The 27,243-nt window shown below is 56.0% G+C and overlaps 1 protein-coding gene across 1 annotated transcript; it reads right to left on the bottom strand.

Annotated features, from left to right (window-relative positions):
* Positions 1-24,069: 24,069 nt before the first annotated feature.
* LOC136791644 (PHD finger protein 7-like) lies at positions 24,070-27,002 on the bottom strand. Its single transcript, XM_067003387.1, has 9 exons — positions 26,960-27,002; positions 26,542-26,633; positions 26,347-26,448; positions 25,961-26,085; positions 25,607-25,769; positions 25,410-25,516; positions 25,205-25,318; positions 24,937-25,055; positions 24,070-24,161 (listed from the first exon to the last, which is right to left on the bottom strand). Exons 1-9 carry the CDS (start codon positions 27,000-27,002, stop codon positions 24,070-24,072), a joined length of 957 nt encoding a protein of 318 aa, XP_066859488.1.
* Positions 27,003-27,243: the final 241 nt, after the last annotated feature.

The raw sequence follows: 27,243 nt of genomic DNA, 5'->3' as shown, positions 1-27,243 counted from the left end.
AGAGCAGTCTCAGGGCCCTGAACAAACGGGCTTGGTCCCTACAAAGGAGCCCCTGGGCCTGCAAACTGAGGGTTTAGGCGATCAGAAGACGACTTGGGATGCCAAGCGGATGTTCTGGAGCCTGAAAAGAAGGCTTTGGAGCCTAGAGAGGAAACACGGGGGCTTACTAATGCGGCTTTGAAGACTTAAAATGGGGAGGGAGGGGAGCGTGGGGAGGCCTGGTCGTCAAGGTGAGGCTTTAGACCTGGACCCTGGGCCTTTGGAGTCTCTGGCTCACGGACTGGACCCTACAGTGATGCTTCGGTCCCTCCAGATGGGTGTTTGGACCCTTAAAGGAGGCTTTGGGCCCTCAAATTGAGGCCTTGTCTCCTAGCGTGAGGATTTGGGACCCGAAGAAGCGGGGTGTTTCCTCACAAATAAGGCTTTGTACCCTAGAAGGCAGCTCTGCACCTCACAGTGCTACTAAGGGGCCCTAAAGATAAGGCATTGCGCCCTGAAAATGACAGCCTGGGCCATAAAAGCGAGGGTGTAAGTAATGAGAAGCCAGCTTTGTCTCCAGAGAGCAGTCTCAGGGCCCTGAACAAACGGGCTTGGTCCCTACAAAGGAGCCCCTGGGCCTGCAAACTGCGGGTTTCGGTGACTGTGTTGGGTCTGTCTAGGACGGAGTCACCTTTCCCTGCAGCAGCCCACACAGTGCTGTGCTCTGCGGTCGTAGCTGGAACAGCACTGGTATCACTCCAGCGTTGTGTCTGCTCCCACGCCGTCTTCGGGTCTGCCTCTGGGTATTTGGAGCCTGATGTTGTAATGGGGGCAGCTTCTTCTCTGGGCTGTCCCCTGCTGGCTGGAGCATCGTCTCCGTTTAGACCCTGGGGATCCACTGGGGGACCCCGATGCCGCCCCCTGGCAGATCTGGTGCTGCTGCTGCTCCCAGCACCGTTTTGTGGTGCGTGGCTGCTCCTGCGGCGTCTTCGGGGCTGGCTCTGGGCATCTGGGGCTGGACGTTCCAGCGGTGAGCAGCTTCTTGCCCGGGGTCGCCCCCGCTGGCTGGCGGGGAGTCTGCCTTCGGGCACCAAGGAGTGACTGGAGGTTCCTGGTGCCCTCCGACTGGCCAAGCTGGGGGTGCTGCTCCCAGCGCTGGGTTCTGCAGCACGGCTGCTCCTGCGGCGTCTTCTGGGACTGTGCCAGGTGTCTTGGGCCTGATGTAAACGTGGGCGAATTGTCCTCTGCTCTGTCCCCTGCTGCCTGGTGGGGCTGCTGCTCTCAGTCGCCTGGGAACTGTGGGGTGGCCCCGGTGCTGCCTGGCTGCTGGTGCTGCAGCTGCTGCTTTCGGGTGCTGGGGAGCCACAGGAGGGCCCCAGAACCTCCGGACTGGAGGTGCCAGGGCTGGCGAGCCCCCAGATTGGCACTGGACGCTGTAATGCAGGAATCGCTGGACGTTCCTGGTGCTGCTTCACTGTCAGAGCTGCCGCTGCTGTCGCTGCTGCTCTGAGCACGGGGAGTTGTAGCACGTCTGCTCCCACACCATCTTCTAGTCTGCCTCTGGGTATTTGGGGCCAAACATTGTAATGGGGAGCGGCTTCTTCTCTGGGCCATCCCCTGCTGGCTGGAGCATCCGAGGCGATCGGCTCCGGGGCAGACGCGTTCTGCAGCGGATCGGGGGATCGAGACAGGCAGGGCTTTTCGGCATCGAGGCCACCCGAAGCAGCCGAGGGAGCCGCCAGGACCCGGCAGCCCTCACGAGGGAGGCTGACGAGGTGTAGGCAGAGCCAGCAGCGCCGCCTCCCCGGCCGTTCAAAAGCGGCCCGTGGGGAGCGCGAGCGACAGCAGAGTTGAATGTGGGAGATGCAAGCTTGTATCGTACTGATTCTGACCTGAAAACTCATGGGCCTGCGCTAATGAATGCGCAGTTAGAAACAGAGGGGTGTTTTAATGGAGTGAAACTTTGGAATCTCACAGGGAATGTTCATACTACAATTCGTCAAAGACACTTTAATTTCGCGGCTCCTAACTCTACGTGCCATAGTCTACAGGGTGACGGTTGGCTAATAACTGGGACATGTGCAGCCCAAACGACATGTCTGGCTGTGTAGATCGTAACCCCTTTTGCCAATTAAGCCAAACATGGTTACTAAAATGTTGTTGTTTTTCTAATCACAGAATCACAGAATGTGATGGATTGGAAAAGGGACCTTGGAAGATCATCTAGTCCAATTCCCCTGCTGGAGCAGGAACACCTAAATCACATCACACAGGAACGCGTCCCGGGGGTTTTGAATGTCTCCAGAGAAGGAGACTCCACGACGCCCTGGGCAGCCTGTTCCAGTGCTCTGTCACCTCACTGTAAAAAAGTTTTGTCTCATTTAAGCGGAACCTCCTATGTCCCAGCTTGCACCCATTGCCCCTTGTCCTATCATTGGGTGTCACAGAGAAGAGCCTGGCTCCATCCTCCTGACACTCCCCCTTTACATATTTATAAACATTAATAAGGTCACCCCTCGGCCTCCTCTTCTGCAAGCTAAAGAGACCCAGCTCCCTCAGCCTTTGCTTGTAAGGGAGATGACCCACTCCCTTAATCATCCTTGGGGCTCTGCACGGGACTCTCTCAAGCAGTTCCCTGTCCTTCTTGAACCAAGGGGCCCAGAACTGGATGCAGTATTCTAGATGTGGTCTCACCTGGGCAGAGTAGAGGGGGAGGAGAACCTCTCTCAACCTACTAAGCACATCTCTTCCAGTACTCCCCAGGATACCATTGGCCTTCTTGGCCATGAGGGCACAGTACTGCCTCATGGTCATCCGGCTGTCCACCAGGACCCCCAGGTCCCTCTCCCTTTCACTGCTCTCCAGCTTATACTGGTGACTGGGGTTGTTCTTGCCCAGATGCAGGACTCTACACTTGCCCTCGTTATATTTCATTAAATTTCTCCCTGTCCAATTCTCCAACTGTCAAGGTCCTGATGGATGGCAGCATGGCCTTCTGGCATGTCAGCCACTCCTCCCAGTTTAGTGTCATCGGCAAACTTGCTGACAGCACACTCCATTCCCTCATCCAAGTCATCGATGAATATATTGAACAACACTGATCCCAGCACCGACCCTTGAGGGACTCCACTAGATACAGGTCTCCAACTCGACTCCATCCCATTAACCACAACCCTCTGGCTTCTTCCCTTCAGCCAGTTTACTGTCCACCTCACTACCCGATTGTCCAGACCACACTTCCTTGTGTAGCTGTGAGGATGCTGTGGAAGACAGTGTCAAAGGCTTTACTGAAATCAAGATAAACCACGTCCACTGCCTTTCCATCATCTATCCACTCGGTTCTATCCTCATAAAAGGCTATCAGGCTGGTCAAGCATGACTTCCCCTTGGTGAAGCCGTATTTACTGCCCCTAATGACCCTTTTATCCTTGATATGACTAGAGACAACGCCAAAAATAAGTTGTTCCATCACCTTACCAAGGATGGAGGTGAGGCTGACTAGTCTATAGTTATCTAGGTCCTCCTTCTTGCTCTTTTTGAAGACCAGAGTGACATTTGCTTTCCTTCAGTGCTCAAGCACCTCTCCCGATGCCCACGACTTACCAAAGATGATGGAGAGTGGGCTAGCAATGACTTCTGCCAGCTCCCTCAGCACCTGCAGGTGCATCCCCTCAGGACCCATGGACTTGTGGATGTCCATCTTGCTTAATTGGTCCTTAACCCAGCCCTCATCAACCAAGGCAAACTCCTCCTTTATTCTGACTTCATCTGGGGCCTCAGGGGTACAGAGCTCCTCAGGAGAGTCACTGGCATTATAGACAGAGACGAAGGCATTCAGTAACTCTGCCTTCTCTTTATCTTCTGTTGCCAGAGCACCCACCTCATTCATTAGTGGGCCTACCTTGCCTCTAGTGTTAGTTTTATCTGCAATGTATTTGAAGAAGCTCTTTCTGTTGTCCTTGACCCTTCTCGCAAGGTTTAATTCTAAGGAGGCCTTAGCTTTCCTAGTTGCCTCCCTAAATCCTCTGACAACAGCCTTATATTCCTCGTAAGTGGCCAGCCCCTCCTTCCATGATCTGTAGACTGTCCTCTTCCACCTGAGTTTGCCCAGCACTTCCCTGTTTAACCATGAAGGTCTCCTGGCTCTCTTTCCTGACTTCTTACCTGTTGGGTTGCTCTGTTCTTGAGCTCGGAAGAAGCAGTCCTTGAATGCTAACCAGCTGTCTTGGGCTCCTTTTCCTTCAAGTACCTTGTCCCATGGAATTTCCCCTAGCAAATGCTTGAAAAGGCCAAAGTCGGCCCTACTGAAGTCCAGGGTTGCGATTCTGCTCGGTACTCTGTTCCTGCCACATGAGATCCCAAACTCCACCGTCTCATGGTCGCTGCAACCAAGGCTGCCCTCAACCTTCACCGTTTCAACCAGACCCTCCTTGTTAGCGAGGACAAGATCCAGCAGCGCTCCTCTCCCTAGTTGGCACGTCCACCATTTTGCATCAGGAAGTTATCATCAATACAATGAAGGAACCTCCTGGACTGCGGATGGCTGGCTGAGTAGGCCTTCCAGCAAATGTCAGGGTAGTTGAAATCCCCCACAATAACCAGGGCCTGTGATCCTGGTTCCATGGTATTCATTCTACAAACATTGCAAAGATTCTGGGCAGGGCTTGTGGCCTACCATTTCAACGCCGAGGAGGTTCTGGCTTTGCAGCTCTAATGTTTTCAGGAGCTTGTCATTGCAGCTAGGAGGTACGTGTGCCATATCATGTCTCACTGCCTGTGCATTTTGATCTAGAGATTTAGCATTGAACTTCCAACACAACCATTTTCCTGTACATAATAAGTGCAGAATGTCTAACCTGTTCATCGCAAAACCAGCGAAATTTCCTAAGTCGGTACATGTGCTATACCTAAACTCAGGTGTTGCTGAACTATACAGAGCTATTGCTGGCATTTCTGCTGTGCTTGAAATTACCCAGAATGCTACTGTGGGTGCTTTAAAGAGTATACAGTAGACTGATTAATTTGGTCTCACAATTGGCTATCCGATATTGTCTGTCCTTGGACTACATTTTAGCCTCACAAGGAGGTGTTTGCGCATCAATGAATATTACCTGTTGCTTTTTTGCTAACAAATCCAAACAGATCAAACAAGATGTGAATATTTTTCAGTGACAGATCTGTACCTCCCACCAAATAGCCCAAGAACAATGTGTTCTCGAAGGCCTGTCAGCTGACATGGCTGTGGTTTTGGCTACCAGGCCTCCAAACACAGGTGCGACATATCCAAATGATGTTGGTCCTCATTCTGACTGTCAGATTTGTGCTTTTCTGCGTTTTGTTTTGTATCAAATAGCTATTTGTTATCACTCTTATCTGAACTGGTACTGTATACCCATGTCTCAACCAACAAACACTCTCAGGAGTGACACCACTGGACCTAACGGGGACATGCGTCTCCTCCACCTCGCACATTAGGAGGCAAGAGAGATGCACCAGATATGGTGTAGTCTCATAGTGATACACAAGTGGTCACAGGCCAAGGGATGGAGTGATGGGAGCAGCCATAAAGGCAGTCTGGTTATAAAGGGGAAAATACTAACACAAATGGCCCGCTAAAACACTGGCAGAAGATGTCTGAGAACTGCTAGCCTGAGAATCTGGCCCGGGACAAGGCCTGTGAATGAAAAGTGTCCTTGAAAAGCACATCTGGCATCTTTGACGTGCAGTTGGGTACCTAAGAAACAGAGGTGTCCTGAGATACCACTGGTATGCTCAAAACCAAGGAACTGTACCGACAACGTATAGTCCAGAAAAGTGAAAAATAGTCTGGAAAAAGGGGAAAAAGTCCTGAGAAAGTATGGAATTGTCAACTGTTGTTGGCTGTTCTATCTGAATGAAAAGACAGTCTGGGAAAACTATAAGTTGCTCTGAGAGAACGGAAAAAAGTATCATTGTCTATTGGCTGTCCTGGGTGAAAAACAGAAATTACTTAGATCTATTGGCTGCTCCAGATGGTTGTGCACACTGACAAGGGCTAGGAAAAATGGGAAATATGAGTGCCAGGGGACAGGGAGATATCCCTGGGGGAGTACATACCAACACTCCTTCCAGAAGGATAATAAGAAATTGGAAAAATAATTGGCCTTTTGGAAAGGCCCCTTTTGCGTCTCCTGCACCCAAGCTACTCTGACTACTACCTGTTACTGTTACTAAGAGCACAGTCCAAACGCTTCTTAAACTCTGACAGGCTTTGTGTCACGACTACGTCCTTGGGGAGCCTGTTCCAGTGCGCGACAACCCTCTCGGTGAAGAACCTCTTCCTGATATCCAGCATAAACCTCCCCTGCCACAGCTTGACACCGCTCCCTCAGGGTCCTGTCGCTGGTCGCTAAAGGGAAGAGATCGGCGCCTGCCCCTCCACTCCCCCTCGTGAGGAAGCTGTAGGCCGCGATGAGGTCTCCCCTCAGCCTTTTCTTTTCCAGGCTGAACAGGTCAAGTGACCTCAGCCGCTCCTCGTACGTCTTCCCCTCTAGGCCCTTCACCATCTTCGTTGTCCTTCTCTGGCCACTCTCCAACAGTTTCACATCCTTTTTGTACTGTGGTGCCCAGAACCGTACACAGTACTCGAGGGAGGCCGCACCAACACAGAGTAGCGTTGCAGCGCTGTGATCACCCACGTGTGCCACTGGGACGGAGCATGTCCAGAGTGCATTCAGCAGCCTGCTGTTCACTATCCCTTGTGAAAAAGGAGAGAAAAGTAAGCTTCAGGAGTCAGGAGGTAAACTCACACCATTCATTTCAAGTACAAGCAAAAAATTGATAACTACAGGAAAACAACCTTCCAGGTTGCAGATCAACACGGGGGAAGACAGCTTCAGGAAGCCATTTACCTTCTCACTGTCTTCACTGACGGCCCTAGACACCAGCATTATGGAGCGCATCTCCGCAACAGGGGGCTCCTTCCAGTTTGAGCTGCTCTCCAATGCAAGTGGGAGGCTGTACAGTCGTCCCCTCGCGTGAAACTACGTACTCAGGAACGCTGCTCTGCTACTTCCAGATAAAGTTACTTCAAAAGCTGGATGTGAGGACCCAATTTCATTTCCAAGGGAAATAAAAATAAAAATAATAATGCCACCACTGCACTTCCTGATGTCCTGCTTGTACCTGGAACGTTCTCTGTAGCTACTACATCTCTTCACTGTGCTGGAGAAGATGCGGGGACAGAGAGGCTCGCAGACACAGCTCATCTAGGCTAACTCACAGCCTCCTTAAGGCTGTATGCCTCGCAGTAGCTTTCCTTGTGCAAAACAATCCCTGGTGCCCCACAAAGCAGCTTGCCTTACTTGTGGGTGCCACGGAGGCCCTCAAATACCAGCCTTGCGGTCTCACAAGCAGGATTGTGCCGGGTTGGCCGGTGCAAGAGCAAACGGACTGCCCAGCAGTATCATCGTTTCCGAGGAAAGCATTAATCCGAGAACCCGACAGGCCGTCTGCCCTGGAAGAGGAACTCCCAGAGTCCGATGGGACAAAGACAGGCAACACCACGTCCTCCAGCACCACACGGCTGGAGAAAGGGCACCGCGACATGAGTTTCTGGCGGAGTCCTTCGTTCTGCAGGAAAGGCCCTCCCAAAATCTCGCCTCGGCTCAGGGATTCACTCGCTTTCTGCCCCACCACGCCTCTCTCAGCACGGCCACTGCCACTGGAGGCAGTCGATCTCAAGCGAGGCGAGGGGCGCTCACCCCGCTCCACAGCGGTCCTGCTTGTGCGAGGCGTGTACAGCCCGTACCTGCGACCTTGGACTTCTCCGGCTCAGTGCTCAGCCTGTAGTTCTTCCTTGAGAGAGCAGGCCCAGCACCTCGCGACGTCATTCTTCACAGGCACCGGTGCCAGAGCGGGCATAAGACAGGCAGACGCCTCGACCCAAACCTGCTGGGGAGGATGCTGCCGTTAAACTTGTCCCTTTCTTGCAGGCTCACGAGCGTGGCCTGAGCAACCCGGATAAGCCGAAGCCGAGTCCTTGCGCTAACGGCAAGGCCATACAAGAGCCCAAAGCCGGCTGCCAGCCCTGCTCTCACCTGTCCCACCTCTTGCCAGCCCCGACCTCCTCTCCAGCGCTGCAGTGCTGTGATCACCCACGTGTGCCACTGGGAAAGAGCGTGTCCAGAGTGCTCGTCCCCGCTGCCATGGGCTCCCCTGCAAAGCAAGCAGCCTGGGGGAAGATGGGCGAGGGGAGCGGGGGAGAGGCTGGCTCAGAACTGTATTGGGCTTGGGGGCTGGGGATTAGGGCCAGCACTTGGGGCTAGCGCATGCCTGGTTCTGCAGCGTGTTCTGGGCTGGCTGTAGGGATTTGGGGCTGGACGTTGTAATCATGATCGGGTTGTCCTCTGCTCTGGTCCAGGGTGGCTGGAGCCGCTGCTGCTCTTGGGCACTATGGAGCTGTGGGGCATCCCCATTCCTGTCAGTCTGAGGGTGCTGGAGCTGCTGCTCTCGGGTACCAGGGAGCCAAGGAGGGCCCCAGTCCTGCCTGGCTGGCGGTGCTGGGGCTGGTGCTGCCCGACGGTGGGGAGCCTCAGGAGGACCCCGGTGCCGCCTGGCTGCTTGCGCTGTTGGTGCTGCATTCGGCAGCTAGGTAACAAATCGTCTTGTTGGTATTGCTTACATCACCCTCGGGGACTAGATGCCCACATCGGTGGCGAGCAGAACCTGTGCTTGAAACATCTTGGTATCTACCTTATTTTGTCATACCACTCCCCATTATTCCAAATTGTCAACAGCAGCCTTGCGAAGCCCATGCATGTGATAAGGCCCCGTGGTGCGTTATGATGCCCAAGTTCAACGTGGGTGGGGACGGCAAGGAATTGTAACTGCGTGCAATTGTGGTTGTGCAACAATCACACCTAAGCATGGTTTTCACTTGGATGTGGGAGATGCAAGCTTGTATCGTACTGATTCTGACCTGAAAACTCATGGGCCTGCGCTAATGAATGCGCAGTTAGAAACAGAGGGGTGTTTTAATGGAGAGAAACAGAGGGGTGTTTTAATGGAGTGCAACTTTGGAATCTCACAGGGAAAGTTCATACTACAATTCGTCAAAGACACTTTAATTTCGTGGCTCCTAACTCTACGTGCCATAGTCTACAGGGTGACGGTTGGCTAATAACTGGGACATGTGCAGCCCAAACGACATGTCTGGCTGTGTAGATCGTAACCCCTTCTGGACAATGTGATTAAGCCAAACGTGCTTACTGGAATTGCGTTGCTTTCCTAATCAATCTAATGGGGGGAGGGAAGGAAGCAGGGAGACACGGCTTAGTCGTGCGAGTGAGGCTGAAGCCGACGCGCGTGTGATCTCTCAGCACAGATGGGATTGGCAGCAAGCTTTATTGTGATGGCGGCTGGGGACTGGAGCCAGGACGTGGGGCTGGAGCACGGCTGCTCCCGTGGCGTTGTTCAGGCCGGCCGTAGGGATTTGGGGCCCGATGTTGTAACAGGGAGCGGCTTCGCATCCGGACTGGCCCGGCGTGGCTGGAGCGGCTGCTGCGTTCAGGCACCGGGGAATCGCTGGAGGACCCCAATGCCGTTTCGCTTTCAAAGCTGCTGCTGCTGCTGCCCTGAGCACTGGGGGTTGTAGCACGTCTGCTCCCACGCCGTCTTTGGGTCTGCCTCTGGGTATTTGGGGCCTGATGTTGTAACGGGGAGCGGCTTCTTGTCCGGGCCGTCCCCTGCTGGCTGGAGCGTCGTCTCCGCCTAGGCCCTGGGGATCCACTGGGGGACCCCGATGCCGCCCCCCTGGCAGATCTGGTGCTGCTGCTGCTCCCAGCACCGTTTTCTGAGTGCGTGGCTGCTCCTGCGGCGTCTTCGGGGCCGGCTCTGGGGATCTGGGGGCTGGACGTTCCAGCGGTGAGCGGCTTCTTGTCCGGGGTCGCCCCCGCTGGCCGGTGGGGTGTCTGCCTTCAGGCACCAAGGAGTGACTGGAGGTTCCTGGTGCCCTCTGGCTGGCCAAGCTGGGGGTGCTGCTCCCAGCGCTGGGTTCTGCAGCACGGCTGCTCCTGCGGCGTCTTCTGGGACTGTGCCAGGTGTCTTGGGCCTGATGTACAGGCTGGCAGATTGTCCCCTGTTCTGTCCCTGGCCTTCTCCTCTCAGTCTCCTGGGAACTGTGGGATGGCCCCGGTGCTGCCTGGCTGCTGGTGCTGCTGAGGCTGCTCCTTTCGGGTGCTGGGGAGCCACGGGAGGGCCCCAGAACCTCTGGACTGGAGGTGCTGGGGCCGGCGAGCCCCAGATTGCTACTGGAGGCTGTAAGGGGAGACAGGAAGGTGAGTGGGATGGACTTCCAGACCCACGGCAGTAGAGGCTCTGACCCGTCCAGGGTCAGAGAGACTCTGGCAAGGCTGCCCTGAGCTCCTGCAGCCAGGCCTGGCCTGGCCACAGCCCAGCAGCATGAGGCCTTTGCCACTTACCAGTGCCCACGCCAGCGCAGCTGTCGCACTCCCAGGTGCCTGTGCTGTTGGTCAAGTTGGAGCAGCGCCGGTGGGTGCCTTCGGCAGCACAGGAGCGGCACAGGAGCAGCTGCCAGGGCCTGGGGAAGCAAAGAGTTGTGGGTGTGAGGACAAAGTGTCTGAGCCAGGGAGTGGCTGGCACATCCCTTGTGCTCTGTCCTGGCTCCCCCAGCATGTGCTGAGGCTGAGGACGTGGGCAGAGCCCCAGATGGCTGCTGAGGCAACTCACCCCTGTCCCTCCGCCTGCTCCCTGCCTTGTGGGTAAAGGCATTCACTGACATCACAGCGCTGGTGCCTCTCTTGCAGCGATGCAAAGGCGTTGCCGTCCTCCCAGGTTGGTCCTCTGCAAGAGAAAGGGAGGGAAATTGTCCAGTCCCTGGCCATGCGCAGCGCTTGTGCCCTCGTGTCTAGAGAGCAGGGCAGAGGGACACCAACCTGACTGGGACTTGGATCCCCATGATGGACATTTCGGAACGGAACTCCACCTGGTTTCTGCAGATGGGGCACTGGAAGTAGAGAATGCCTGCACTCACAGCTTGTCCCTGCAGAAGAAACACATGCGGTGAGAGGTGAGCGGGCCCTGGTGCTGCTGAGCACCTGCCGTGCGCGCAGGGTGAGGGGAGGGCTCCTACCTGGATGCAGCCCCGGTGGAACCAGGCGTGACTGCAGGCTGGGCACACCATGGTGTGGTAGGACTTGCTGTCCCCCACAGGGTCCATGCAGATGATGCAGATGGTGTCCTGCTCCGGAGCTGCCTGCACTGCCTGCTGAGGGCGGTGCTCCCAGCAGAAGGACCTGGCGGGGAGAGGGAAGGGAAGGGCAAGGTGAGAAGTGCTGGGCCTGCCGCGGTTGTGGCGAGGAGGGCAGAGGAACGTGAAGGAGCCCCAGGCCCATCCAGGCTCTGGCGCTGCCTCCGGCTCTGCCAGGCTGCTGGGAAGCACCAGCGTGGGGTCCTCTCTTGCTTGGCTGCTGCTGGCAGCCCTTACCTGTACTGCCCAAAGAACTGGGTGACGCATTCTCCCTCCGAGGCGCAGGGGAGATGGAAGCTGCGTTCACAGCCTGTCTCCGTGCAGGTGATGGTGGCCCCTCGCTCGCCACAAACGAAGCATTGCTGAAAAGAACACAGCAGCCCCATTAGCACCAGGCTCGATGCCGCCACCGCTGGCCCCACACCCCTGGGCAGGGCAGGGCACAGGGTGCGGGCGCTGCTGGGTCACGCTCTGCAGACCCCCCTGGCGGACAAGGCTCGTCTGCCAGAGCAGCAGTTTGTCCCGGAGCAGGTTGGAAAGGCTGGCATTGCTGCCTTGGGGTCCAGGCTAAGCTCGCGGGAGCATCTCCTGGCCCAAACCTCCCTGTTCCCATCAGGTCCTCACCTTCTGGGATGCCCGCTTGATTGTGTGCTGTATATCCTCCAGTAAAAATCCCAAAATTCCGTCGTGTAGTGATCCAAGCCGATAAAGGCCATTCGCAAGAGACTATAGAATGGAAAAAAGCAGGATCTCGTTAGGGGTCATAGTTGAAGGGACCGTCCCTGGTGGGATGCTGACGGGAACCCTGGGGGAACTCACCAGGCAAAACGTGTGGGCACAGAGTCCATTCCTTTTGTGTATGGGGCCGCAGATGTTCGGGTCAGCATCTGCCCGGCCACACAGCATGCATGCTGGAGGGGAGAGAGCAAATGGCACAGCCATTGAGCACCTTTGCGGGGCCAGGTGTCCCTGAGGGACTGTCCCCAAGGGCCTGTTCTGTCCCTGCCATGCTGGCTGATGGGCAGGGCCAGAGGCTGTGGAGGGGAAGGAGGCACAGCAGGCACAAGGGTCCCAGCAGGCACCCACAGCCCGACCTGGGCCCCCCCTGCCAAGGAGCAGAGGGGCCCTGCCCCGGGGTGGTTGGGGAGCCCCTGCCTGCCCCTGCCTCCCCTCTCGGCCACAGGCAGCCCTCCCAGCCCCTCCCCGCCCTCCTGTGGGACGGGATACTTTTCTCTCACCTTGCTCCCTCGAGTCGGGAGCCTTCCGCTTCATTTCAGACATGGTGCACTTGGACAGCGAGCACTTGGAGAGTCACTGCCCCAGCGGTGCCGGGGTTTCTCCTCCACACGCTCCTCTGCCGACCCTGAGGGAGAAGCAGGACGAGGGTGAGTCTGCAGCACGGGCCCGAGGTGTGCAACCCCTCCTCCCTCGGCAGCCCCCGGCAGCCCCCTCCTCCCTGCCCTCTCCCCAACTCACCAAATCGCACTGAGGCACGGCCCGAGCCCAGCAGCCTTTTATATGCTCCTCGCCCCCGCGGGTCGCCATGGCCAGCCATTGTGACATCACCACCGCACGCCCCCCATTTGGGCAGGGACGCCCAAAGCTACCTGGCACCCACTGTGACAGAGCCCCCGCCTCACAGGGGTGGCTGGAGGTGCCACGCTGGGGCCTGGGCCCTCGGCACCCAAGCAAGAGGGTGGCCGCTCTTGCAGCCGGCACAGGCTCAAATGCCGGGTCCCGCGACACGCGGCGGAGAGGAAGGATTGCTTCCCTCGGCCTGCTGGCAACGCTCCCCGTGCCACAGGCAGGAGCGGAGATGTCCCTCGGACAGGGCTGCAGCCCTGGAGTGGCGGCGCCTGCACCGCACCTTTGGGCCAGCATTGCCGCCCTCCGGGAGAGCCGCAGGACACCTGGCGTTTGGGTCACAGCTTGCTCCCTCCTCACGTCCTTCTCCTACAGAGTTTCTCGAGAGCAGGGTGAGACCAGAGCTCGTTGTCTCCCCCAGACATCAGCAAGAGACGTTACAAAGCCAGCGGTCTTAATCGTCTTTACTGCAGTTGACAGTCCAGTCTGAGCCCTGACTCCTTTCGCCAGCTCTCACCATCAGGGTTCAAAGCCTCCTAATTAGAATCACAGAATCGTAGAATCATTAAGGGTGGAAACGTCCTTCAAGATCATCTGGTCCAACTATCCCCTACTACCAATGTCACCCACTAAGCCATGTCCCTAAGCACCATGTGCAACCTTTTCCTTGAACACCCCCAGGTGACTCCACTACTTCCCTGGGCAACCCGTTCCAATTCCTGACTATTCTTTCTGAGAAGAAATTGTAGTGGGCTTACTTGGCAAGTTCTGGTAGCAGGGGCCCATAGGGGTGGCCTCTGTGAGAAGAATCCAGAAGCTGCCCCATTTTAGATAAGGGCCCTGCTGCTGTCCAGAGCCAAGCCAATAAGCGACGTTGTTTGCGTCTCTGTGAGAGCATATTTAAGAAAGGGAAAAAACTGCTGCGGAACAGCAGCTGGGAGAGAGAGAGGAGTGAGAAACAGCCTTGCAGACCCCAAGGTCAGTGAAGGAGTGGGAGGAGGTGCTCCAGGCACCACAGCAGAAGTTCCCCTGCGGCCTGTGGTGAGGACCATGGTGAAGCAGGTTGTCCCCCTGCAGCCCACGGAGTACCACGGTGGAGCAGGGTTCCACGCTGCAGCCCGTGGAAGAGGCCACGGTGGAGCAGGTGGACCTGCACTGAAGCAGGCTGCAGCCTGTGGAGGACCCCGCCAGAGCAGATTGCGGGCCGGAGCCGCAGCCCGTGGAGAGGAGCCCACGCAGGAGCAGGTGACCTGGCAGGAGCTGCCGCCCGTGGGGGGCCCAGGTTGGAGCAGTGTGCTCCTGATGGATGGACCCCGTGGTACGGACCCGTATCTGGAGCAGTTCTTGAAGAGCTGCTGCCTGTGGGAAGCCCACGCAGGATCACTTTGGGAACGACTGCATCCCACGTTGGAGCAGGGGAAGAGAGTGACCGAGAAGGAACGGCAGGGACAAAGTGCTACAGACTGACCACAACCGCCATTCCCCCATTCCCCTGCTCCGCTTGGTTAAAGAGGTAGAGGAGGGTGGATGGGGAAGGTGTTTTGGGTTTCTTTCTTTTTATTCCTCACTTCTCTAGCTTGTTAGTAATAGGCAATAATTCTTAATGTCTCCCTTCTCTGAGTCTGTTTAGCCTGTCACAATAATTGTTGAGCGATGTCCCCGTTCTTATCTCAACCCTTGAGCCCTTTGTATCGTTTTTTTCTCCCCCTTTCCTATTCAGGAGGGGGAGTGAGAGAGAGGCTGCGGTGGAACTTGGCTGCCCACCCAAGAAAACCACCGCTAATTTCCAAACTAAACCTCTGGCGCAACTTGAGGCCATACTTTCTAGTCCTATCACTAGTTGTCTGTGAGAAGAGGCCGACCCCTAGCTCCCCACGACTTCCTTTAAGGTAGATGTGGAGAGCAGTAAAGTCTCCCCTGTGTTTTCCGTGTTAAGATCCCACTTTCGGATCCAAAGCTGACAAAAGAGCAAACATTAGCGGGGGTGGGTACAGTAAGCCCCCAAGCCACCACGACAACACAACCCTTCCCGTCACCCAACCCCCCTCTAACCCCTCATATTTATAGTACTTAAAATGGGGAGGGAGGGGGCTTTCCTCACAAATAAGGCTTTGCACCTTAAAAATGCAGCTCTGCACCTTACAGTGCACCTGGGGGCCCTAAAAATAAGGCATTGCGCCCTGAAAATGACAGCCTGGGCCGTAAAAGTGAGGGTGTAAGCAATAAGAAGCCAGCTTTGTCTCCAGAGAGCAGTCTCAGGGCCCTGAACAAACGGGCTTGGTCCCTACAAAGGAGCCCCTGGGCCTGCAAACTGCGGGTTTCGGTGACTGTGTTGGGTCTGTCTAGGACGGAGTCACCTTTCCCTGCAGCAGCCCACACAGTGCTGTGCTCTGCGGTCGTAGCTGGAACAGCACTGGTATCACTCCAGCGTTGTGTCTGCTCCCACGCCGTCTTCGGGTCTGCCTCTGGGTATTTGGAGCCTGATGTTGTAATGGGGGGCAGCTTCTTCTCTGGGCTGTCCCCTGCTGGCTGGAGCATCGTCTCCGTTTAGACCCTGGGGATCCACTGGGGGACCCCGATGCCGCCCCCTGGCAGATCTGGTGCTGCTGCTGCTCCCAGCACCGTTTTGTGGTGCGTGGCTGCTCCTGCGGCGTCTTCGGGGCTGGCTCTGGGCATCTGGGGCTGGACGTTCCAGCGGTGAGCAGCTTCTTGCCCGGGGTCGCCCCCGCTGGCTGGCGGGGAGTCTGCCTTCGGGCACCAAGGAGTGACTGGAGGTTCCTGGTGCCCTCCGACTGGCCAAGCTGGGGGTGCTGCTCCCAGCGCTGGGTTCTGCAGCACGGCTGCTCCTGCGGCGTCTTCTGGGACTGTGCCAGGTGTCTTGGGCCTGATGTAAACGTGGGCGAATTGTCCTCTGCTCTGTCCCCTGCTGCCTGGTGGGGCTGCTGCTCTCAGTCGCCTGGGAACTGTGGGGTGGCCCCGGTGCTGCCTGGCTGCTGGTGCTGCAGCTGCTGCTTTCGGGTGCTGGGGAGCCACAGGAGGGCCCCAGAACCTCCGGACTGGAGGTGCCAGGGCTGGCGAGCCCCCAGATTGGCACTGGACGCTGTAATGCAGGAATCGCTGGACGTTCCTGGTGCTGCTTCACTGTCAGAGCTGCCGCTGCTGTCGCTGCTGCTCTGAGCACGGGGGGTTGTAGCACGTCTGCTCCCACACCATCTTCTAGTCTGCCTCTGGGTATTTGGGGCCAAACATTGTAATGGGGAGCGGCTTCTTCTCTGGGCCATCCCCTGCTGGCTGGAGCATCCGAGGCGATCGGCTCCGGGGCAGACGCGTTCTGCAGCGGATCGGGGGGGATCGAGACAGGCAGGGCTTTCGGCATCGAGGCCACCCGAAGCAGCCGAGGGAGCCGCCAGGACCCGGCAGCCCTCACGAGGGAGGCTGACGAGGTGTAGGCAGAGCCAGCAGCGCCGCCTCCCCGGCCGTTCAAAAGCGGCCCGTGGGGAGCGCGAGCGACAGCAGAGTTGAATGTGGGAGATGCAAGCTTGTATCGTACTGATTCTGACCTGAAAACTCATGGGCCTGCGCTAATGAATGCGCAGTTAGAAACAGAGGGGTGTTTTAATGGAGTGAAACTTTGGAATCTCACAGGGAATGTTCATACTACAATTCGTCAAAGACACTTTAATTTCGCGGCTCCTAACTCTACGTGCCATAGTCTACAGGGTGACGGTTGGCTAATAACTGGGACATGTGCAGCCCAAACGACATGTCTGGCTGTGTAGATCGTAACCCCTTTTGCCAATTAAGCCAAACATGGTTACTAAAATGTTGTTGTTTTTCTAATCACAGAATCACAGAATGTGATGGATTGGAAGGGACCTTGGAAGATCATCTAGTCCAATTCCCCTGCTGGAGCAGGAACACCTAAATCACATCACACAGGAACGCGTCCCGGGGGGTTTTGAATGTCTCCAGAGAAGGAGACTCCACGACGCCCTGGGCAGCCTGTTCCAGTGCTCTGTCACCTCACTGTAAAAAAGTTTTGTCTCATTTAAGCGGAACCTCCTATGTCCCAGCTTGCACCCATTGCCCCTTGTCCTATCATTGGGTGTCACAGAGAAGAGCCTGGCTCCATCCTCCTGACACTCCCCCTTTACATATTTATAAACATTAATAAGGTCACCCCTCGGCCTCCTCTTCTGCAAGCTAAAGAGACCCAGCTCCCTCAGCCTTTGCTTGTAAGGGAGATGACCCACTCCCTTAATCATCCTTGGGGCTCTGCATGGGACTCTCTCAAGCAGTTCCCTGTCCTTCTTGAACCAAGGGGCCCAGAACTGGATGCAGTATTCTAGATGTGGTCTCACCTGGGCAGAGTAGAGGGGGAGGAGAACCTCTCTCAACCTACTAAGCACATCTCTTCCAGTACTCCCCAGGATACCATTGGCCTTCTTGGCCATGAGGGCACAGTACTGCCTCATGGTCATCCGGCTGTCCACCAGGACCCCCAGGTCCCTCTCCCTTTCACTGCTCTCCAGCTTATACTGGTGACTGGGGTTGTTCTTGCCCAGATGCAGGACTCTACACTTGCCCTCGTTATATTTCATTAAATTTCTCCCTGTCCAATTCTCCAACTGTCAAGGTCCTGATGGATGGCAGCATGGCCTTCTGGCATGTCAGCCACTCCTCCCAGTTTAGTGTCATCGGCAAACTTGCTGACAGCACACTCCATTCCCTCATCCAAGTCATCGATGAATATATTGAACAACACTGATCCCAGCACCGACCCTTGAGGGACTCCACTAGATACAGGTCTCCAACTCGACTCCATCCCATTAACCACAACCCTCTGGCTTCTTCCCTTCAGCCAGTTTACTGTCCACCTCACTACCCGATTGTCCAGACCACACTTCCTTGTGGTAGCTGTGAGGATGCTGTGGAAGACAGTGTCAAAGGCTTTACTGAAATCAAGATAAACCACGTCCACTGCCTTTCCATCATCTATCCACTCGGTTCTATCCTCATAAAAGGCTATCAGGCTGGTCAAGCATGACTTCCCCTTGGTGAAGCCGTATTTACTGCCCCTAATGACCCTTTTATCCTTGATATGACTAGAGACAACGCCAAAAATAAGTTGTTCCATCACCTTACCAAGGATGGAGGTGAGGCTGACTAGTCTATAGTTATCTAGGTCCTCCTTCTTGCTCTTTTTGAAGACCAGAGTGACATTTGCTTTCCTTCAGTGCTCAAGCACCTCTCCCGATGCCCACGACTTACCAAAGATGATGGAGAGTGGGCTAGCAATGACTTCTGCCAGCTCCCTCAGCACCTGCAGGTGCATCCCCTCAGGACCCATGGACTTGTGGATGTCCATCTTGCTTAATTGGTCCTTAACCCAGCCCTCATCAACCAAGGCAAACTCCTCCTTTATTCTGACTTCATCTGGGGCCTCAGGGGTACAGAGCTCCTCAGGAGAGTCACTGGCATTATAGACAGAGACGAAGGCATTCAGTAACTCTGCCTTCTCTTTATCTTCTGTTGCCAGAGCACCCACCTCATTCATTAGTGGGCCTACCTTGCCTCTAGTGTTAGTTTTATCTGCAATGTATTTGAAGAAGCTCTTTCTGTTGTCCTTGACCCTTCTCGCAAGGTTTAATTCTAAGGAGGCCTTAGCTTTCCTAGTTGCCTCCCTAAATCCTCTGACAACAGCCTTATATTCCTCGTAAGTGGCCAGCCCCTCCTTCCATGATCTGTAGACTGTCCTCTTCCACCTGAGTTTGCCCAGCACTTCCCTGTTTAACCATGAAGGTCTCCTGGCTCTCTTTCCTGACTTCTTACCTGTTGGGTTGCTCTGTTCTTGAGCTCGGAAGAAGCAGTCCTTGAATGCTAACCAGCTGTCTTGGGCTCCTTTTCCTTCAAGTACCTTGTCCCATGGAATTTCCCCTAGCAAATGCTTGAAAAGGCCAAAGTCGGCCCTACTGAAGTCCAGGGTTGCGATTCTGCTCGGTACTCTGTTCCTGCCACATGAGATCCCAAACTCCACCGTCTCATGGTCGCTGCAACCAAGGCTGCCCTCAACCTTCACCGTTTCAACCAGACCCTCCTTGTTAGCGAGGACAAGATCCAGCAGCGCTCCTCTCCTAGTTGGCACGTCCACCATTTGCATCAGGAAGTTATCATCAATACAATGAAGGAACCTCCTGGACTGCGGATGGCTGGCTGAGTAGGCCTTCCAGCAAATGTCAGGGTAGTTGAAATCCCCCACAATAACCAGGGCCTGTGATCCTGGTTCCATGGTATTCATTCTACAAACATTGCAAAGATTCTGGGCAGGGCTTGTGGCCTACCATTTCAACGCCGAGGAGGTTCTGGCTTTGCAGCTCTAATGTTTTCAGGAGCTTGTCATTGCAGCTAGGAGGTACGTGTGCCATATCATGTCTCACTGCCTGTGCATTTTGATCTAGAGATTTAGCATTGAACTTCCAACACAACCATTTTCCTGTACATAATAAGTGCAGAATGTCTAACCTGTTCATCGCAAAACCAGCGAAATTTCCTAAGTCGGTACATGTGCTATACCTAAACTCAGGTGTTGCTGAACTATACAGAGCTATTGCTGGCATTTCTGCTGTGCTTGAAATTACCCAGAATGCTACTGTGGGTGCTTTAAAGAGTATACAGTAGACTGATTAATTTGGTCTCACAATTGGCTATCCGATATTGTCTGTCCTTGGACTACATTTTAGCCTCACAAGGAGGTGTTTGCGCATCAATGAATATTACCTGTTGCTTTTTTGCTAACAAATCCAAACAGATCAAACAAGATGTGAATATTTTTCAGTGACAGATCTGTACCTCCCACCAAATAGCCCAAGAACAATGTGTTCTCGAAGGCCTGTCAGCTGACATGGCTGTGGTTTTGGCTACCAGGCCTCCAAACACAGGTGCGACATATCCAAATGATGTTGGTCCTCATTCTGACTGTCAGATTTGTGCTTTTCTGCGTTTTGTTTTGTATCAAATAGCTATTTGTTATCACTCTTATCTGAACTGGTACTGTATACCCATGTCTCAACCAACAAACACTCTCAGGAGTGACACCACTGGACCTAACGGGGACATGCGTCTCCTCCACCTCGCACATTAGGAGGCAAGAGAGATGCACCAGATATGGTGTAGTCTCATAGTGATACACAAGTGGTCACAGGCCAAGGGATGGAGTGATGGGAGCAGCCATAAAGGCAGTCTGGTTATAAAGGGGAAAATACTAACACAAATGGCCCGCTAAAACACTGGCAGAAGATGTCTGAGAACTGCTAGCCTGAGAATCTGGCCCGGGACAAGGCCTGTGAATGAAAAGTGTCCTTGAAAAGCACATCTGGCATCTTTGACGTGCAGTTGGGTACCTAAGAAACAGAGGTGTCCTGAGATACCACTGGTATGCTCAAAACCAAGGAACTGTACCGACAACGTATAGTCCAGAAAAGTGAAAAATAGTCTGGAAAAAGGGGAAAAAGTCCTGAGAAAGTATGGAATTGTCAACTGTTGTTGGCTGTTCTATCTGAATGAAAAGACAGTCTGGGAAAACTATAAGTTGCTCTGAGAGAACGGAAAAAAGTATCATTGTCTATTGGCTGTCCTGGGTGAAAAACAGAAATTACTTAGATCTATTGGCTGCTCCAGATGGTTGTGCACACTGACAAGGGCTAGGAAAAATGGGAAATATGAGTGCCAGGGGACAGGGAGATATCCCTGGGGGAGTACATACCAACACTCCTTCCAGAAGGATAATAAGAAATTGGAAAAATAATTGGCCTTTTGGAAAGGCCCCTTTTGCGTCTCCTGCACCCAAGCTACTCTGACTACTACCTGTTACTGTTACTAAGAGCACAGTCCAAACGCTTCTTAAACTCTGACAGGCTTTGTGTCACGACTACGTCCTTGGGGAGCCTGTTCCAGTGCGCGACAACCCTCTCGGTGAAGAACCTCTTCCTGATATCCAGCATAAACCTCCCCTGCCACAGCTTGACACCGCTCCCTCAGGTCCTGTCGCTGGTCGCTAAAGGGAAGAGATCGGCGCCTGCCCCTCCACTCCCCCTCGTGAGGAAGCTGTAGGCCGCGATGAGGTCTCCCCTCAGCCTTTTCTTTTCCAGGCTGAACAGGTCAAGTGACCTCAGCCGCTCCTCGTACGTCTTCCCCTCTAGGCCCTTCACCATCTTCGTTGTCCTTCTCTGGCCACTCTCCAACAGTTTCACATCCTTTTTGTACTGTGGTGCCCAGAACCGTACACAGTACTCGAGGGGAGGCCGCACCAACACAGAGTAGCGTTGCAGCGCTGTGATCACCCACGTGTGCCACTGGGACGGAGCATGTCCAGAGTGCATTCAGCAGCCTGCTGTTCACTATCCCTTGTGAAAAAGGAGAGAAAAGTAAGCTTCAGGAGTCAGGAGGTAAACTCACACCATTCATTTCCAAGTACAAGCAAAAAATTGATAACTACAGGAAAACAACCTTCCAGGTTGCAGATCAGCACGGGGGAAGACAGCTTCAGGAAGCCATTTACCTTCTCACTGTCTTCACTGACGGCCCTAGACACCAGCATTATGGAGCGCATCTCCGCAACAGGGGGCTCCTTCCAGTTTGAGCTGCTCTCCAATGCAAGTGGGAGGCTGTACAGTCGTCCCCTCGCGTGAAACTACGTACTCAGGAACGCTGCTCTGCTACTTCCAGATAAAGTTACTTCAAAAGCTGGATGTGAGGACCCAATTTCATTTCCAAGGAAAATAAAAATAAAAATAATAATACCACCACTGCACTTCCTGATGTCCTGCTTGTACCTGGAACGTTCTCTGTAGCTACTACATCTCTTCACTGTGCTGGAGAAGATGCGGGGACAGAGAGGCTCGCAGACACAGCTCATCTAGGCTAACTCACAGCCTCCTTAAGGCTGTATGCCTCGCAGTAGCTTTCCTTGTGCAAAACAATCCCTGGTGCCCCACAAAGCAGCTTGCCTTACTTGTGGGTGCCACGGAGGCCCTCAAATACCAGCCTTGCGGTCTCACAAGCAGGATTGTGCCGGGTTGGCCGGTGCAAGAGCAAACGGACTGCCCAGCAGTATCATCAAGTTTCCGAGGAAAGCATTAATCCGAGAACCCGAGAGGCCGTCTGCCCTGGAAGGAGGAACTCCCAGAGTCCGATGGGACAAAGACAGGCAACACCACGTCCTCCAGCACCACACGGCTGGAGAAAGGGCACCGCGACATGAGTTTCTGGCGGAGTCCTTCGTTCTGCAGGAAAGGCCCTCCCAAAATCTCGCCTCGGCTCAGGGATTCACTCGCTTTCTGCCCCACCACGCCTCTCTCAGCACGGCCACTGCCACTGGAGGCAGTCGATCTCAAGCGAGGCGAGGGGCGCTCACCCCGCTCCACAGCAGTCCTGCTTGTGCGAGGCGTGTACAGCCCGTACCTGCGACCTTGGACTTCTCCGGCTCAGTGCTCAGCCTGTAGTTCTTCCTTGAGAGAGCAGGCCCAGCACCTCGCGACGTCATTCTTCACAGGCACCGGTGCCAGAGCGGGCATAAGACAGGCAGACGCCTCGACCCAAACCTGCTGGGGAGGATGCTGCCGTTAAACTTGTCCCTTTCTTGCAGGCTCACGAGCGTGGCCTGAGCAACCCGGATAAGCCGAAGCCGAGTCCTTGCGCTAACGGCAAGGCCATACAAGAGCCCAAAGCCGGCTGCCAGCCCTGCTCTCACCTGTCCCACCTCTTGCCAGCCCCGACCTCCTCTCCAGCGCTGCAGTGCTGTGATCACCCACGTGTGCCACTGGGAAAGAGCGTGTCCAGAGTGCTCGTCCCCGCTGCCATGGGCTCCCCTGCAAAGCAAGCAGCCTGGGGGAAGATGGGCGAGGGGAGCGGGGAGAGGCTGGCTCAGAACTGTATTGGGCTTGGGGGCTGGGGATTAGGGCCAGCACTTGGGGCTAGCGCATGCCTGGTTCTGCAGCGTGTTCTGGGCTGGCTGTAGGGATTTGGGGCTGGACGTTGTAATCATGATCGGGTTGTCCTCTGCTCTGGTCCAGGGTGGCTGGAGCCGCTGCTGCTCTTGGGCACTATGGAGCTGTGGGGCATCCCCATTCCTGTCAGTCTGAGGGTGCTGGAGCTGCTGCTCTCGGGTACCAGGGAGCCAAGGAGGGCCCCAGTCCTGCCTGGCTGGCGGTGCTGGGGCTGGTGCTGCCCGACGGTGGGGAGCCTCAGGAGGACCCCGGTGCCGCCTGGCTGCTTGCGCTGTTGGTGCTGCATTCGGCAGCTAGGTAACAAATCGTCTTGTTGGTATTGCTTACATCACCCTCGGGGACTAGATGCCCACATCGGTGGCGAGCAGAACCTGTGCTTGAAACATCTTGGTATCTACCTTATTTTGTCATACCACTCCCCATTATTCCAAATTGTCAACAGCAGCCTTGCGAAGCCCATGCATGTGATAAGGCCCCGTGGTGCGTTATGATGCCCAAGTTCAACGTGGGTGGGGACGGCAAGGAATTGTAACTGCGTGCAATTGTGGTTGTGCAACAATCACACCTAAGCATGGTTTTCACTTGGATGTGGGAGATGCAAGCTTGTATCGTACTGATTCTGACCTGAAAACTCATGGGCCTGCGCTAATGAATGCGCAGTTAGAAACAGAGGGTGTTTTAATGGAGAGAAACAGAGGGGTGTTTTAATGGAGTGCAACTTTGGAATCTCACAGGGAAAGTTCATACTACAATTCGTCAAAGACACTTTAATTTCGTGGCTCCTAACTCTACGTGCCATAGTCTACAGGGTGACGGTTGGCTAATAACTGGGACATGTGCAGCCCAAACGACATGTCTGGCTGTGTAGATCGTAACCCCTTCTGGACAATGTGATTAAGCCAAACGTGCTTACTGGAATTGCGTTGCTTTCCTAATCAATCTAATGGGGGAGGGAAGGAAGCAGGGAGACACGGCTTAGTCGTGCGAGTGAGGCTGAAGCCGACGCGCGTGTGATCTCTCAGCACAGATGGGATTGGCAGCAAGCTTTATTGTGATGGCGGCTGGGGACTGGAGCCAGGACGTGGGGCTGGAGCACGGCTGCTCCCGTGGCGTTGTTCAGGCCGGCCGTAGGGATTTGGGGCCCGATGTTGTAACTGGGAGCGGCTTCGCATCCGGACTGGCCCGGCGTGGCTGGAGCGGCTGCTGCGTTCAGGCACCAGGGAATCGCTGGAGGACCCCAATGCCGTTTCGCTTTCAAAGCTGCTGCTGCTGCTGCCCTGAGCACTGGGGGTTGTAGCACGTCTGCTCCCACGCCGTCTTTGGGTCTGCCTCTGGGTATTTGGGGCCTGATGTTGTAACGGGGAGCGGCTTCTTGTCCGGGCCGTCCCCTGCTGGCTGGAGCGTCGTCTCCGCCTAGGCCCTGGGGATCCACTGGGGGACCCCGATGCCGCCCCCTGGCAGATCTGGTGCTGCTGCTGCTCCCAGCACCGTTTTCTGGTGCGTGGCTGCTCCTGCGGCGTCTTCGGGGGCCGGCTCTGGGCATCTGGGGCTGGACGTTCCAGCGGTGAGCGGCTTCTTGTCCGGGGTCGCCCCCGCTGGCCGGTGGGGTGTCTGCCTTCAGGCACCAAGGAGTGACTGGAGGTTCCTGGTGCCCTCTGGCTGGCCAAGCTGGGGGTGCTGCTCCCAGCGCTGGGTTCTGCAGCACGGCTGCTCCTGCGGCGTCTTCTGGGACTGTGCCAGGTGTCTTGGGCCTGATGTACAGGCTGGCAGATTGTCCCCTGTTCTGTCCCTGGCCTTCTCCTCTCAGTCTCCTGGGAACTGTGGGATGGCCCCGGTGCTGCCTGGCTGCTGGTGCTGCTGAGGCTGCTCCTTTCGGGTGCTGGGGAGCCACGGGAGGGCCCCAGAACCTCTGGACTGGAGGTGCTGGGGCCGGCGAGCCCCAGATTGCTACTGGAGGCTGTAAGGGGAGACAGGAAGGTGAGTGGGATGGACTTCCAGACCCACGGCAGTAGAGGCTCTGACCCGTCCAGGGTCAGAGAGACTCTGGCAAGGCTGCCCTGAGCTCCTGCAGCCAGGCCTGGCCTGGCCACAGCCCAGCAGCATGAGGCCTTTGCCACTTACCAGTGCCCACGCCAGCGCAGCTGTCGCACTCCCAGGTGCCTGTGCTGTTGGTCAAGTTGGAGCAGCGCCGGTGGGTGCCTTCGGCAGCACAGGAGCGGCACAGGAGCAGCTGCCAGGGCCTGGGGAAGCAAAGAGTTGTGGGTGTGAGGACAAAGTGTCTGAGCCAGGGAGTGGCTGGCACATCCCTTGTGCTCTGTCCTGGCTCCCCCAGCATGTGCTGAGGCTGAGGACGTGGGCAGAGCCCCAGATGGCTGCTGAGGCAACTCACCCCTGTCCCTCCGCCTGCTCCCTGCCTTGTGGGTAAAGGCATTCACTGACATCACAGCGCTGGTGCCTCTCTTGCAGCGATGCAAAGGCGTTGCCGTCCTCCCAGGTTGGTCCTCTGCAAGAGAAGGGAGGGAAATTGTCCAGTCCCTGGCCATGCGCAGCGCTTGTGCCCTCGTGTCTAGAGAGCAGGGCAGAGGGACACCAACCTGACTGGGACTTGGATCCCCATGATGGACATTTCGGAACGGAACTCCACCTGGTTTCTGCAGATGGGGCACTGGAAGTAGAGAATGCCTGCACTCACAGCTTGTCCCTGCAGAAGAAACACATGCGGTGAGAGGTGAGCGGGCCCTGGTGCTGCTGAGCACCTGCCGTGCGCGCAGGGTGAGGGGAGGGCTCCTACCTGGATGCAGCCCCGGTGGAACCAGGCGTGACTGCAGGCTGGGCACACCATGGTGTGGTAGGACTTGCTGTCCCCCACAGGGTCCATGCAGATGATGCAGATGGTGTCCTGCTCCGGAGCTGCCTGCACTGCCTGCTGAGGGCGGTGCTCCCAGCAGAAGGACCTGGCGGGGAGAGGGAAGGGAAGGGCAAGGTGAGAAGTGCTGGGCCTGCCGCGGTTGTGGCGAGGAGGGCAGAGGAACGTGAAGGAGCCCCAGGCCCATCCAGGCTCTGGCGCTGCCTCCGGCTCTGCCAGGCTGCTGGGAAGCACCAGCGTGGGGTCCTCTCTTGCTTGGCTGCTGCTGGCAGCCCTTACCTGTACTGCCCAAAGAACTGGGTGACGCATTCTCCCTCCGAGGCGCAGGGGAGATGGAAGCTGCGTTCACAGCCTGTCTCCGTGCAGGTGATGGTGGCCCCTCGCTCGCCACAAACGAAGCATTGCTGAAAAGAACACAGCAGCCCCATTAGCACCAGGCTCGATGCCGCCACCGCTGGCCCCACACCCCTGGGCAGGGCAGGGCACAGGGTGCGGGCGCTGCTGGGTCACGCTCTGCAGACCCCCTGGCGGACAAGGCTCGTCTGCCAGAGCAGCAGTTTGTCCCGGAGCAGGTTGGAAAGGCTGGCATTGCTGCCTTGGGGTCCAGGCTAAGCTCGCGGGAGCATCTCCTGGCCCAAACCTCCCTGTTCCCATCAGGTCCTCACCTTCTGGGATGCCCGCTTGATTGTGTGCTGTATATCCTCCAGTAAAAATCCCAAAATTCCGTCGTGTAGTGATCCAAGCCGATAAAGGCCATTCGCAAGAGACTATAGAATGGAAAAAAGCAGGATCTCGTTAGGGGTCATAGTTGAAGGGACCGTCCCTGGTGGGATGCTGACGGGAACCCTGGGGGAACTCACCAGGCAAAACGTGTGGGCACAGAGTCCATTCCTTTTGTGTATGGGGCCGCAGATGTTCGGGTCAGCATCTGCCCGGCCACACAGCATGCATGCTGGAGGGGAGAGAGCAAATGGCACAGCCATTGAGCACCTTTGCGGGGCCAGGTGTCCCTGAGGGACTGTCCCCAAGGGCCTGTTCTGTCCCTGCCATGCTGGCTGATGGGCAGGGCCAGAGGCTGTGGAGGGGAAGGAGGCACAGCAGGCACAAGGGTCCCAGCAGGCACCCACAGCCCGACCTGGGCCCCCCTGCCAAGGAGCAGAGGGGCCCTGCCCCGGGGTGGTTGGGGAGCCCCTGCCTGCCCCTGCCTCCCCTCTCGGCCACAGGCAGCCCTCCCAGCCCCTCCCCGCCCTCCTGTGGGACGGGATACTTTTCTCTCACCTTGCTCCCTCGAGTCGGGAGCCTTCCGCTTCATTTCAGACATGGTGCACTTGGACAGCGAGCACTTGGAGAGTCACTGCCCCAGCGGTGCCGGGGTTTCTCCTCCACACGCTCCTCTGCCGACCCTGAGGGAGAAGCAGGACGAGGGTGAGTCTGCAGCACGGGCCCGAGGTGTGCAACCCCTCCTCCCTCGGCAGCCCCCGGCAGCCCCCTCCTCCCTGCCCTCTCCCCAACTCACCAAATCGCACTGAGGCACGGCCCGAGCCCAGCAGCCTTTTATATGC

The sequence above is a fragment of the Anser cygnoides genome, chromosome 10, assembly GCF_040182565.1.
Source record: "Anser cygnoides isolate HZ-2024a breed goose chromosome 10, Taihu_goose_T2T_genome, whole genome shotgun sequence".
Lineage (NCBI taxonomy): Eukaryota > Metazoa > Chordata > Aves > Anseriformes > Anatidae > Anser > Anser cygnoides.
This window is presented reverse-complemented; position numbering and strand designations above follow the sequence as displayed.